The following is a 14,012-nucleotide window of genomic DNA, read 5'->3' on the forward strand; positions in this document are numbered from 1 at the left end:
GTGGGGTTGCACGCATCTCGGGAAGCTCCCAGGGTGGGGCGGAGAGCAGGCCGCTGGAGGCAGATTTGGCAGCAGGTAACGGCTGATGGCGGACCAGCAGGGGGAAGCGCTGCAGAGCGCCTCTCTCACCGCCCGGCTGAGGCTACACCTGTGGGCTGCCCTGCCGTACACCGGGGAAACTGTGCATAGTTTCCACCGTGGTGCTCTGCAGGCGGCAGTGTCGGCGAGTGGGGATGTTCCCGGCCTGATGAACTTCAGCCAGCTCCAGACTCTAGTGGTGCTGGAATGCTACCTGGATCCTAACAGCCATGAGCACAATGTGCAGTCCCTTAGCTGAAGGATCTCGTTCGTGTCCTTGCGGGTTGGGTGAACCACCAGACGGTTGCCCACCCTAGCTATCGTGAGGGGTTTGCGTTGCTGGGCTTTGTCGTCAGGATATGTCTGGCTGCCATGGGTGGGCGTCTTTGCAACCGCGGAAAAGGGCAGGTCTTCCCAACCGCGGAAAACGGCACGGAACCAGTTACGTTAGAAGCCAGGTAAGGCCAAGCCATTGATCTGTGCACGACAGCGGCACGGGAGCGCGACGAAAAGTGTCGCGCACCCAGGCCAACCGGAAACCAGCGACGGACATTTTTTTAACCTAAACCTAAGGATAGGGAGCACAGCCTAGATGCAAGGAGGAGGCGTACATCGACCGAGCGCATTGGAGACCACAAGAAGCCCAAAGCGAAGCCAAAAAATATTCCTATCACAAGATCCAGGCACTTACCGCCGCTCTGGACCAAACACCTAATGGCCAGGATGTCTCCACTTGGCCGGACATTAACTTTATAATAATATCTTGAATGCGATCTCACTGTATGGTTAGTGAACAGGTGTTTCCACAAACCGCCCCGGAACCATACGACAGGTTGCTATTAAGGCGCCAAACCAATGTTATTGTAAGAGTGGGCGCAATCTTAAGCGCATGCTGCACTGTGCTGAATGGTTATTCCATTTGGAATATGGGCAATTTGAATTATTTGCCGGTCCTGGTCGGAATTCCACTGGTCAATGGGCCATTTGCGGCTACGGATAAAGGAAAACACAGAAGTCAACGAAGGACCTTCAGGAAGGAAAATGGCTCACTACGGATTTTCCCGCGCGGAAGGTCCAGTTTGAAAGTTATCAACAGGTCTAAGGCCTTGATAAATATTGTACCACTAATGTGGACTTAGTGTACGAGACCGTTTCCACTGGGCCCTTCGGCTTTTCGCGTAGGGGGCCCCTTTACGCGATTTTTTTAGCTGCTATAGGATTACTGCAGCGGCAGCTCTACAATAGAAGGAGCGTATACTCAAATTATGCATAACAATATTATAATCTTTATGCGAAAGTTTGGCCTTGCATACATCAATTGGAACGGTAATTTCATGGAACGGTGACTGGTAGCAGATTGCATTAAAACATAATAATGGCTTTCTCGTTTGGCTCAACCGCCCCAGCAGCCACCCCATTCACTGGGGGACTGTTTGGAGCGCCCGCAGCGAGCTCTGCATCTGCTTTTGGCACTAGCACCGTCCCTGCGTTTGGGGCTGCCTCTGCGCCTGCGTTTGGCGCAAGCTCGGCACCAGCATTTGGAGCAAGCTCAGCACCGGCTTTTGGGGCTTCCACAGCGCCTGCCTTTGGGTCCGCAACGCCTTTTGGAGCGCCTGCAGCGGGTTCTACGTCTCCAAGCTTATTTGGATCGACGACTACAGGGTTTGGAACTACAAATCTCTTCGGGCAGCCGGCTTCGGCGCCCGTTACTTCAACTGCGTTGGTTCCAGCTGGGGGCCTTTTTGGCGCGCAGCCGCAGCAGCAAGCACAGCAGCTGCAACAACCTAGACCGGGGCTAAATTACAAAACTAAGTTTGAGGAGTTGCCACCGCAAATACAGCAGGAACTGCAAAAAATCCAGTAGGTTGGGACACCACTGAAAAAAGGGTAGGGGGGGTCAGGTGCCGCAATGGGGAATGCTAACCACCCATGACGCGCGCACTGCATTCCGCGGTCTCAGCTTAAACCAAACACGCCGCGGCTCAAACCGAACCGAAGCTACAAAAAGAGCAGAACGAAGTCCATTCGCAACGGCTGCGTTGTTACCCTCCGCTACAGGCATCCATATCTATTTCCGCACGCATCCATACGACTTCCGTCATGTAACCCATATCGCCCCCGGAGCACCCCCGCCGTGCTTCCCTCCTAGCTTGTGTATGACACCCGTCACATGACTTGAGCTGCATGTTGTTGTTCCAACACATTCCAACCAACACATGACCGCCTCCGACCCCTCGCAGGCAGCAGATCAGCTCTTACCGTGATGAATGCAAGGCGCTGGACAACGATGCCCGGCTGTACGACACTGTCAGCATAAAGCAGGTGAAGCGAGGACTTATTCGTCCGTATCCCCTCTTGTGATCATATTTTCTCCTTCAGGAGCATATGTGTTTATAAACGATTATTGCGCGGGGGGCCCGGGGGTTGAGGGGTTGGGGATGGAAGTGGAGTCTCGACATGTGTACAAGCCAGGCATGTGATGAGCTGAATTGAGCAGCCAAGGGGGCATTAAGGCCATGCACAGTATAGTAAGTCGCCAAGGCAGCGTGGAAAAGGCAGTGCGGCCCTGTGACCGTTTTTGCCACTCGGAATCTGAGTGCCGCATCCACTCATTCAGCATCGGCACTCCCTCTTTCCCCTGTCCCCTGTCCCCTGTCCCCTGACACCCCGCCGCGTTCGCCTCCTTTTTCAGGACTTGGACTCGGAGACCGCGGCTTTGCGGCAGACGCTCCAGAGCTTGTATCAAGCTGTGTTGGCGGAGGATGAGGGGCTGCTGGCGTTCAGAGAGGTGTGCGTGCGCGCGTGTGTGTGTGTGTTTGCGTGTGTTAAGAACAAAGTCCTTAAATGAACTGAGCCGCGAGAAGTACATAGATACAGGTTGAAGATGTAAGTCACATACATGCAGAGCTTTACCAAGGACCCTAAGTAGTCGTACTCCAGTAATGTACTGAACTCACACAGAATCGTTGAATTCAACGACGAGTTGTGGTCCACCGGTTTATAGAACATTAGAGCTCGGGGGGGGGGCGGGCCACGGAAGGTGGGAGCAGTAGGCCAGGAGCGCCGCCCCGCGCTGCTGTGAGTTCTGGGTTCCCCCAATCCTGTCTTATCCTGCTCTCCTCCGTTCTCTTTGGCAGTATGGGTATGGGCATCTCACAACTTCAGGTGCCCCCTTTCTTTTCAGCTCAATGACGATAGGGTCCGGTCAAGTCAGTACAGTCCGGTCCGGTCCGGTTTGCACCCTAATGCACTCCTCCACACCACCACCTACCGAAAATCGCCTGTGTGCTTCGTCGGTCCCCCCGCCTAACACCCTAATTCCCCATCCTGCCCGTCACCCGTTGTACCCACTTGCTCCCAGCGCGTCATGGTGTTGCTGCGCAGCACCGAGACGGCCATCCGCCTCTACCAGCGGTCCAAATTGTGGAGGGAGATCTCCCAGGTGCCGGGTAAGTGCCCTCGGCAGTGCCGGGTATGTATATATGTATGTATGTAACACCATGTGGGGCAGTCAGCCATGAGGACCTCTCTTCCCCGCGCTCCTGGGGGTCTCTTCCGTCCTCTCCCCCGACCACACATACACACACACTCTCTCAGCCCGCTCATGAACATGTGTGTTTGTAATTCTGTTTTACTTTTTTATGATCACATCATCACGTTCCTTTCCTCCATCCAGCACCGCCCTCCCTCCCGCGCACCTCCTCACACCGCTTCCCCCTGGGGCCTCACTCCTGAAGTCCAACACCCCCTACTTTGGGTTTCCCCCCGATCGCTTTGCATATCTCAATCTCCACAATGACCACCCCACCACCAACATCACTCATCACAGATGTAATCCCCCCGCTCTCTCAAACTGTCCCGTTAAACCACCCTTCCCTTCAGGCCCCGGCAGCGGCCAGCAGCAGCTGCTGCTCACCCAGGCAGTTCAGGACCAGATGTCGCAGCCGGTGCAGCTGCCCAACCCCTACCTAGGCCTGGCGGTCCGGGGCTTCAGTGCAGCCATTGAGCAGTACCATAGCTGCATCTCGGAGCTGGAGCGCGTCATGCAGGCCTCGGCAGTTGGGTACGGCGGCACTGACGAGGCAACCGCCATCCTAAACCTGCCAACGCTGGTGTCACACATGCACAATTACTTTGTACACGTGGCAGCGAGGATGGAGCGGCTTCACGGCGAGGTGGGTGGATTGGGATATGGGGGGGATATGGGTGGCGTAGGGAGGTGGAGGGGGGGGGAAAGACGAAACACGAGCGTGTGAAGCTCATGCCAAGGAAGGAAAGACTGCTCCGCCAGATGTAAAGGACAGGAGGGGTGTGTGTGGGGGGGGGGTGGGAACAGGAGGAGAGGAGGAGAGGTGCGCATGCGACTTCTTCCTTTCATCGTTATGCCACCATTTCTAACAACACGCACTGTCCGTATGCGCGCGCGCGTGCGGGGCAAGTTACGGACCCTTAGACTCCTCTCTTGTTCTACAGATACACACGCATGTACGGATTAACACACGCGTTGACATACATACATACACGCACACGCACAGGTGGCACGTGCTCGGGAGGCCTACCTGGCGCAGCAACGAGCTCGAGGCGACTACTCCAACCCCTTTGCGGAGGCCCGGCCCCTGCACCACATACCCGCGGGACCAGGCAAACTGGCAGCTGCCTTGGGCGGCTCCGGGGCAGCCAGTAGCAACTTTTACAGCTTCGGTGGTCCGGCCGGGGGCGGCGGCATGGGGCCCGGTGGCGGCGGCATCATGGGGCCCGGTGGCGGCGGCGGCGGCGGCGGTGGTGGCATGTTTGGCGGCGGCGGCAGCACGGCACCTGCACCCGCACCTGCACCGATGCCGTCGTTGGGTGCTCCCGGAGGAAACACCGCGAGCGGGGGCGGTGGACTCTTTGGTGAGCGCCGCCCCGGGGCGTGTATGTACGTGTGTGTGTATGTAGCAGCGCGGGGATGGCAGCACAGGTCACGGCAATCGACGGTTTTCTGCCTTGGTGGAAGTAAAATGTGCAAGGAGGTCAAATGCGCTTGGAGGGGGAGACTCGCTTGGGGGGGTTGCGCGGTGTGTGTAATGCACAAGACGGGAGTGGGGCTCCTGCTCCTGCGCGAGGGGTTGGTGTGATTGCGGGAAGAGAAAAGGCTGGAAAGGAAGGAAGATTCTTCTTGGTCGTGACGTGTTATGGTTGAGGAGGAGGAGGAGGAGGAGGAGGGTAGGGGCCCCGGGAGCAGATGGGGCCTGACTGTGGGAATAGGGGGGGAGTGATGATGGGGGACAGCGGCAACTACGGATCTGGCCGAACCCCCCAACCCCAACCCCAACCCCACCGGGGTTCCCGGCTTCCTTCAAGACCTCACCCCGGGCATCTGGTCTTCTAGCGGCCGCTGGCGTCCTGAACTCCCTGACCATGATGATGATGCACCTCTGCGTGCCAGCCAGCCAGCCAGCCGGCAGGCAGGCAGGCACATGCAGCGAGGCCCCCCGGTCGCAGGCCTCACTCCGCGCCGGTTCTAGTCCGCTAGCGTAGCCGTCGTTGTCGTCCCTGCGCGGGAGAACTGCTACACACATTCCCGGGCGGCGCTGTATCGTCGTTATCGCTTCTGGGTTCGGTGTCTCTCTCCCGTGAGGAGGAGGAGGACGAGGAGGAGGAGGGGGAGGAGGAGCCCGTATCCCATCCGCGAACGTTTGCATTATAGCCACTACGAGCATCTGTGCAATGTCCATCTCTTTCTCACCCCATCTGTACCTGCCCTCGCTGTGTGTGTGTGTGTGGAATTGCTCAATCCGGTCTTTTCGCCGCAGCAGCCGCGTTTGGCACGTGAACTTTTGCGTCTTGCATATGACCCCCACCCCCACCCGCATCTCCGCCCCAATCCAATCAATGCATGCAGGCGGTCTTAACCCCGTGGCATTCGGCTCTAGCGCCAGCCCCTTCGGTGCGCCGGCCTCCAACCCCACCGGCGCCTTCGGTACCCCCGTCCTGGGAGCCAATGCGCAGCAACAACAACAACAGCAACAGCGGGCGACGGCCACCCGGACCGGCAGTAGCAGTAGCAAGAAGCGGTAGCCGCAGCAGCTACGGCTGTAGCATTTCGGACTTAGTACACAGAGGCGGACGAGTGCTTCTACAGTTCGCTGTCTTCTTTACTGCGGAGTGGGGGAGAGGCAATTGCCACCGCACAGCGTTGTTACACACACACATTTGTGATGCGGCTGTGCAGTCTGAGGAACCGACGCTGCGCCGGCTCGTGAATGGCTTTTTCGCTGTGTGTGGTGTGTGTGGGGGGGGTCCCCCGTATCGAAAGCAAATGTATGGTGGTGGTGTTTTGGGGAGGCGTCGCTCCCACACAGCGGCCGTGGCTCTCGCCGCCCCCCCCCCGCCGCCGCCGCAGCAGCAGTATCAATAAGCTTAGAGCAGCGGTGTTACTACCAGGTGGTACGGGTGGGAGTAGAGTGTGGGCTGGTCAAAATGGATGTGTAAGGGTAGAGGGCTGCTTTGCGTACTAGACTGGAATCAGAGCCTGATGGGCGTGGGTGGGGATTTTTAACGCAGAAGCGGCGGTGCTGTTGATGGCGGAGAGCGATGCTGCTGTTGCGTCTTGTGTAGGCAAAGGCAGCACCGCGTGGGGACCAATATCAATAGGTGATGACGACAATTTGACTGTGGTAAAACGTTCTTGGATCTTGCATCTTGGATGCATCCCGCCCGCAGCTCGCCACGAAAGCATGCATGTGTCATGTCGTATGGCGCAGAGATTGTCGCGTCCACGACTGTATTTATTTTAAAAAAATACAGTTCATTTTTGTTTTGCGCATGATATTGGCACATCGCACCTAAACGCTGTTTCATCTATAAGGCTGTTCCGGGTTGTCCAACAACATCGGATCTGCACTTGCGAGGCAAACATCCACAAGACACTGCCGCCCAACGCGCGTTCGTTCGTCCTCCCGTGCAGATAGGTACAGGTAAAATATTACAGCGAGGGACCCCAGGGGAATATCCCCCACAGGGACCGGATGGTGATTTCCATTTGGCGAGAGCCAAAAAATGCCTTCGAAAATTGCCTTCGCACATGCCAATTGGTCAGACAGCTCACGCGGGAAATAGGTCTGGATTTTCACGTGTTCTGAGAATTGGTGACGGCCAAAAGGCCCACCGCGCACGCGCACAACCGCGCCGTTGAGTCTCAAACCCTTTCAATAACGCAGCGAAAATGACCATCTATTGCCTTGGATGATTAGTCGATCAGTCGCACTCCTAAAGCGAGGTACCGCCGGTGCAACCTCTCCCTACAAACCGCTGCCGCTGGTCCTCCACAACCCGGGAGGCCCGCTTCCAAGCGCGCGCGTTGCTCGTCTCTGCTCCGAAAGTAAGCTCTGAGAGCTTTCGAGAGCTTTATCCGCCTGTCCTCTGTCCTCCTGTCTGGAGGGTCCCCTTGAACAGGAGGGGACCCATTTGATCCCAGGCTTTTTACAGCACCAGCAACAGATTTGCGGCCTTGTCCCGGAGCATCTTCACGGGGTTAGGCAGCCGCATTATGGCTGGGTTGGGGCCGCCGCCGCCCAGCACCCGGTACACCACGTACCGCTCGCCCTGCTCCTCGGCGAACCTGAGCTCGGCCAAACTGATTTCGAACAAGTCCTTGGAGCCGCTGGCGCTGGTCTGCGGGGTGGGGGTGGGCGTGAGAGGAAGAGAAGACCTCAGAGCGGGGAGGGCGAGACGCCGTGGGCGATGTGTGGTGCAGTATGTCAGTATACATGATGGCTTTCGACGCGGCCGGAGCCCATCCACATGCACACACACATACATACACATACATACACACACATATATACACATACACACATACATACACATACATACATACACACACATATATACACATACACACACAGACATACACATACACACACAGACATACACATACATACACATACACTACACATACATACACAGACATACACAGACATACACAGACATACACGCAGGTGATGATGACTTGATGAGCACCCAACGAGCCCACCCTCTGTGTGTTAGGGAGGGGAGAATTTTCGCTCTCCCCTCCCCCCCCCCGCTCTCCCCTCCCCCCCCACCTTTCTCCACAGCACAGACATACACACATAATGCGTGGAAACGCGTACACTGCACTTAACGGGTCGTCAATTGCGACCACATCTCAGGTCCATTTCGTGGGGTGAACGCGTCTGGATGTGGATGTGGGTGGATGTGGGGAAACCTTGCTTGCCGGCCAACCCCGCACCACCCCCGCGGTGTGCTGAGTCCTCCTCGGCCCAGGGGGAGCCGCCGTACCTTGACCTCAATGTACGTCACACTTTCGTCAGCGTGGGAGATGTACATGTCGTACGGCATGTAGCTCTCCTGGTCCCGGTTGAGCCAAGTTACTCGGTCCGCAGAAGCGCTCCCCGCCCGGGCACCAGGCTGCAGGTGCGGGAGCGGGTGTGCAGGGAGCGGGTGTGACCCGGCCAGCGCCAGCGACTGAGGCATTGCCGCCTGCTGCGCCTCCCGCCGCTGGCGCTGATGTTCCGCCTCTAACTGCTGCACCAGGTGACGGAAGACCAGCTCCTCCCCCCAGCGACCAATCTGTTGAGGAGTTCGCCGAGGCGCGAGGGCAGGGGACACCGAAGGCCGTGATACAAGGGGGGGGAGGTGGGAATGGGCATGAAGAGGAGAGAGATAGGGGGATTTGCCACACGGCGGCGGCGCCAACAGCGGCGGTGCAGGTGGCCATGTCTCTCAGTGATTGGGTTGTTGGGTTGCAGGTTGGTGATGCAGGTTAGGGGAGTCCCACGGTGTGAGGTGCAGGGGGGGTCACCTCCATGCGGGGGCATCCAACCCCCCGGGGGCGAGGGAGCCCCGGCTGGCGCGAGGTCGCGGCTGGGTTGGGGGGGGGAGGGGGAGTAGATGGCCTTAAGAGGAGCAGGCTGAGACTGGGGCGGGAGCGCCCGGGAAGAAGGGGCACAGGTTGGTTGGTGGGAATGGAGTGGAGAGGAGCATGCAGCAGCTGCCCACCCGCCCATACACCCACCCTGCGGCGCTGCATGGCCCCGCTCTCCGCAGCACCCCCTCGCCCTCCTCCCCCTCCTCTTCCTCCTCCGGCCGCTGCCGCCCGGCGCTCAAGCTCCTCCCGTACGGCCCTCCGCGGACCCTCCACACTCCACCACTGCGCGGCGTTGCGCATCTGAAACAACAAAGGATGCGGACGACACGGGTGGGTTGGGGGTGGGGGGTAAACAGGGGAAACTCAAGGACCGCAGTTGTCAGGTCCCAGCTCTCACAGCGACACCAAGAGCTGCAGACCAACAGCTGCAGCAGTAACAGTAACAACACAGCAGGAAGCCGAGCCACAGCAGTACAGCAGCAGTAGCAATCTGCGTAGAGCCCCGGCAGTAGCAGCACCCGGCAGCAAGGCAGGTACTCACACGCCTGAGGGTGCGCGACCTCCGAAACACATGCTCCCCCCCCCGCCTGACGACAGCAACTCCCCTCCTCAACCCTTCCTTCAGCCCTGTCACGTCCACTCCAGCACATACAAACACATATACATACACATACACATACACACACGCTCCCCCTCATCCCCCGGGGCCCGAGCCTACGCGGTCCTGGGCGCTCCGCTCGGGTGGCTGCTGGTGCGTCACCGTCTGTACGGCAGCGGCCGTGTCACAGCGAATGGGGTCGTCGCCGCCGTAAGCCTCGAGAGAGCGAGGATACGGCGGCGGCGGCGGCGGCGGCGGCGGTGGGATCTGCTGTACGGTAGCCCTGGGATCGGCGGCGGCTGTAGCTGCGGCGGCATCACGGCTGCCGCCACCGCCGTCGTCGCCCTCTCCGTCACCCTCGCGCTCACTGCTGCCGCTATCACCGCTGTCGCTGCTGCTCGCAGACCCGCTACTGCTACTGCTGCTACTGCTACTGCTACTGCTGCTACTGCTACTGCTCGGCTTGCGGGTCCCTGCGGGGTTGGGATCCACTGCTGCCGCCGTGTTCTGCCCCCCAAGCACACACGTTCTTCGCGTGCCGTCACCACCTCCATCATCATTATCGGACTCGCCACGACGCCGCTTGAGGCCAGCTCGCCCCTTCGCAACACCTGTTTGGCCGTGAGGAGGGCTTTGGAGAACCGCCGTCAGCCCCTGGCCGTATTCCTCCGCCGCCGCCGCATCCGCCGCCGCGGCCGCTTCCTGGCTTTCCTCGGCTGTGCCGCCGCTCGTCTTCCGCCTCTTCCGCTCCCGTGCAGGGCCCCGTACAGGGCCCGCACCGCGCAGGGGCTCGGGATGTGGTTCTGGCCGCGGCGCCGGCGGCGGCGGTGGCGGTGGCGGCGGCAGAGGCGGCGGAAGCCGCCACCGCCGGTGCCGTACACCAGCGGAGCTGCAAGGATCCTGTCCGTTGGCGGCTGCTTGCTCCCGTTGCCCCCCTCCCCGTCCCCCGCCTCCTCCTCCTTCCCTTCCGCCCCCACCGCCGCCGCCACCGCCGCCGCCGTCCAGATCTGCCGCCATCAGCGGCGACGGCGGCAGTGGCCGCACTCCCTGGTGCTCCAGCAGCTGCGCCACGTCAGCTCCCGCCGCCGCCGCCATCAGCGCCCCCAGCAGCCTCTCTGCTAGAGCGGGCCAGGGCCGGCCGCCGCGGAAGAGCCTGAGCGGCGAAGGAGGGGATTGCGTCGGGGCTGGGAGGGAGGGAGCTTTGCCTGTGATAATAATGACTTGTGATCAATTTGCTGTCGCTACACGGGAAGGGCCTCAGTCGCTAGTTCCCTTTCTTAACCAGCACACACACACACACACACCCTCCAGCGGCCCCCAGCTCCTAGGTTGGTTGTTTGGACGCTGTCGGCAGTAGGCCCTGCAGGCGCTCTCATGTCAAATAACTTCCCCCCCCCCCCCCAAAACACATTTCCTCACCTGCTGAGCTCTCTGCTGATGGCGGTGAAGTTGGTGACCTCCCCCCGCTGTACGTACAGCTCCGAACCCACCATCACCGCACCACACCGCACCGCAACCGCCGCCGTCGTCGTCGCCGCCGCCGGTGCCGCTGACCACGCACGAGCCGCCGCCGTTGCCGTACCTGCCGCGACCTCCGCCGCCGTACTGCCGCCAACACAAAGCGTCACCGTGAAGGCCGGCACCACCAGCACCCTGACCAGATCGGGAGGGGGAGGGGGGAGGGGGGTTTTGTACGCGTATGTGTGTTGTATGTATGTCTGTATGTATGTATGTTACACCTCGGTTGCGTTATTACCCAGATAGAGAGGTGTAACGAGTGGCCATACACACGAGCCAGCAGAGGCCCAACAGATCCCGAGAGCTACAAGCACGCAAAAAGGGCAAAAGTCACACAAAATGGAAGGGGCCGACCACACGAGGGGGAAATGCGTGATGGAACAAACAAACAAACAAATAGACACACAAGCAAGCGGCCATGTCACATGAAGGGCTGAAGGGCTGAAGGGCGCTTCACGTCGCTCCGCCTCTCCCCAACAGCAGCACCCCCCCCCTCTCACTTGAAAGCCGGCAGAAGACCCGCCACGGCGTCTGACATCCGGATGACGTACACGATACACGGAAAGACGCCGGCATTGTCGTACAATCGTACACGGAGCGTCGGATCCGTAATTCATCGTCATGCGGTCAGCACCAGGGGGGGGGAAAGGCGACCCGATTTTGAATAAAGTTAGGCACTTAGGGGGCCGAACGGAGGAGCGGCGGATTTTCTCATCGCGCCAGACCGCCGCAACCGTTGCCGTACTGGGATACAAAAGACAATGTGGCGCATCCACCGCCTCCACCGGGGCACAACCCGCAGCAGCACCAAACGCGTACTCGCCCCGACTCTACTGCGCCAGGTCAGGTACTTGTTGGCACACCTTGCACTGCAGCAAACTCGTCCGGCTCGGGCAGCATGTACGACAAGTACGACTCTGCCGCAACGACGGCTTGGCGCACCGCCGATTCCACCATTGTGCCGTACGCAGGCGGACCCTCCGGCTGCACCCTGCGTGTTGTGCAAAAACACGACGGCTTCAGCGACAAGGAGAAGTTCCCCCTCCCTTCCTGGGGCGCCGTGGTTCGTCTCCCACCCTTGGGGGCCCCGAAACCAACCACCAACCTGAAACGCACGCAGCGTGACACCGGCTGCACCCCAAGCGCTTCCAGGAGCGCCGCCGTGGGGCCCTCGGCGCCGCCAGTACGACTGCCGGCCGGTCCCCTCGCAGCCGTCGCTCCGCCGCCGCCGCCTCTCCTCCGCGCCCTCCAGCTCTCCGCCCTCAGCTCTCCGCCCTCCGCCGTGATGGCCGCCGCCACCGTCACAGCCGCCGCCGCCTCGTCCTCCTCCGTCGGTAGCCGTACCAGCTCCAGGCAGGCCGGGCCCGCGAGCACTTCCACGACCCATGGGTCATCGTTCAGCAGCGCCACAGCGGACGTGTTGCCGCCGCCGCCGCCAGCGGCACACCAGCGGGCCGACACGCAGGGCAGCAAAGGCTCGCGCTGCATGCATCTTCCCAGCGCGGTCACCTCCGCCGCCGCCAGTGCTCCCGCCGCCATCATTTGGGCCCAATACGCGTAAATCCGCAGAGCCGCAGTCACGGGCCCGTCGTCCGCTGCCGCCGCCGCATCCTCTCGTGCGCCCCCCCCGACGGCGCCAGCGGCTGCTTCCGCGGCGCCGCGGGAAGGCCCCGTCCCCGACTTGACTCTCTGCACTGACACCGCCGCTGCCGCAGCAGCAGCAGCAGCTGCAGCGCAGCTGCGGAGACACGCCAAATAGTCCGGTACGGATGGTCTCGCGGCGATCAGCATTCTAGGACGCGGCAAGGAGGAGTCGGCGGCGGTAGCGTGAGGGGGCTCCAGGGTTGGATCCCCCCGGCGTCCTCGAAGGCAGTCCCCAGCAGGGCCGGCGGCGGCGGCGGCTGCACTGCCGCTGCCATCTTCCTGTCCTCCTCCTCCACCGCCGCCGCCGCCGCCGCCGCCGTCGTCGTCGTCCAGGTCGAGGTCAATGGCGTTCTCATCGTACACGTCGCCGCTGGCCGCAGCGGCGGCGGCGCCGCTACGGAGGTTTGTGGGCTTGGCGTTGGTGGTTGCTTTTCCCCACGGGGCCCCTGGAGCAGCCGCACCGGGAGCCGTAACCGCCGCAGCGGGATTCCTCTCCGTGCGCACGTCCTCCTCGTCGTTGCCGTCGCCGCCGTCGTCGGCAGCGCTAGCGGATCCCGCCGCCGCGACCCCGCAGCGCGTCGTCGTCCGAGCCAGACGAGCGAAAAACGCACCTGCAGAGGCGCCGCCTCCGCCGCCTCCGCCTCCGCCTCCTCCAGCCGCCCCCTGCGTTCCTCCCGGTCCCCCCCTCGGCCCCTGGTGCCCAGATACCCGGTGCTGAGCTCCCCCCAGGTACGGGGGGGGTAGAAGCCGGGGGGGCGGCCCCACGGGCTGCTGGTGCTGCTGTTTGGTCCGCAGCCCCTGAATGCCGTCCAGTACCTCCGCCGGGTCCTCCAACACCACCTGGCTGCACCTGCAGGGGGGGGGACAGCGACAGCAACAGCAACAGCAACAGCAACAGCAGCAACAGCAACAACAACAGCAACAGCAACAGCAACAGCAACAGCAACAGCAACAGCAACAGCAACAGCAACAGCAACAGCAACAGCAACAGCAACAGCAACAGCAACAGCAACAGCAACAGCAACAGCAACAGCAACAGCAACAGCAACAGCAACAGCAACAGCAACAGCAACAGCAACAGCAACAGCAACAGCAACAGCAACACTGGTTTTGGCGGTCAAGAGGGACGAGAGCGCGTGAATAGGCAGGCCAGGCGAAGTGGCGCCTTTCGTGCGGCTCTCGCATAGATCGGTTCGCAGTCTTCTGCGCCGCTGTGTTGCCTAGCCAGGGGCTGGGAGAGTGTCCCGGTTGGCGTGAGTGAGGGATCGAGGCGCGCGCGGA

General features: G+C 60.9%; 2 protein-coding genes across 2 annotated transcripts in view; one reads left to right on the plus strand and one right to left on the minus strand.

The window, feature by feature from the left end:
• Positions 1–1,240: 1,240 nt before the first annotated feature.
• VOLCADRAFT_105503 (uncharacterized protein) lies at positions 1,241–7,041 on the plus strand (the record flags this gene model as incomplete). Its single annotated transcript, XM_002952332.1, has 8 exons — positions 1,241–1,938; positions 2,319–2,400; positions 2,771–2,866; positions 3,440–3,527; positions 3,961–4,253; positions 4,614–4,971; positions 5,963–6,007; positions 7,028–7,041. Exons 1-8 carry the CDS (start codon positions 1,454–1,456, stop codon positions 7,039–7,041), a joined length of 1,461 nt encoding a protein of 486 aa, XP_002952378.1. The 5' UTR covers positions 1,241–1,453.
• A 501-nt stretch (positions 7,042–7,542) lies between these two features.
• VOLCADRAFT_93075 (uncharacterized protein) overlaps positions 7,543–14,012 on the minus strand; it is a gene marked incomplete at both ends in the record, with an annotated part of 34,404 nt that continues 27,934 nt past the window's right edge. Inside the window, 8 exons of the mRNA XM_002952409.1 lie at positions 7,543–7,734; positions 8,383–8,511; positions 9,119–9,271; positions 9,690–9,874; positions 10,118–10,722; positions 10,989–11,222; positions 12,030–12,078; positions 12,164–13,581. Coding sequence (XP_002952455.1) covers positions 7,543–7,734; positions 8,383–8,511; positions 9,119–9,271; positions 9,690–9,874; positions 10,118–10,722; positions 10,989–11,222; positions 12,030–12,078; positions 12,164–13,581 — 2,965 coding nt within the window. The remainder of the gene's footprint in view (positions 7,735–8,382; positions 8,512–9,118; positions 9,272–9,689; positions 9,875–10,117; positions 10,723–10,988; positions 11,223–12,029; positions 12,079–12,163; positions 13,582–14,012) is intronic.

Source organism: Volvox carteri (genome assembly GCF_000143455.1).
Source record: "Volvox carteri f. nagariensis unplaced genomic scaffold VOLCAscaffold_29, whole genome shotgun sequence".
Lineage (NCBI taxonomy): Eukaryota > Viridiplantae > Chlorophyta > Chlorophyceae > Chlamydomonadales > Volvocaceae > Volvox > Volvox carteri.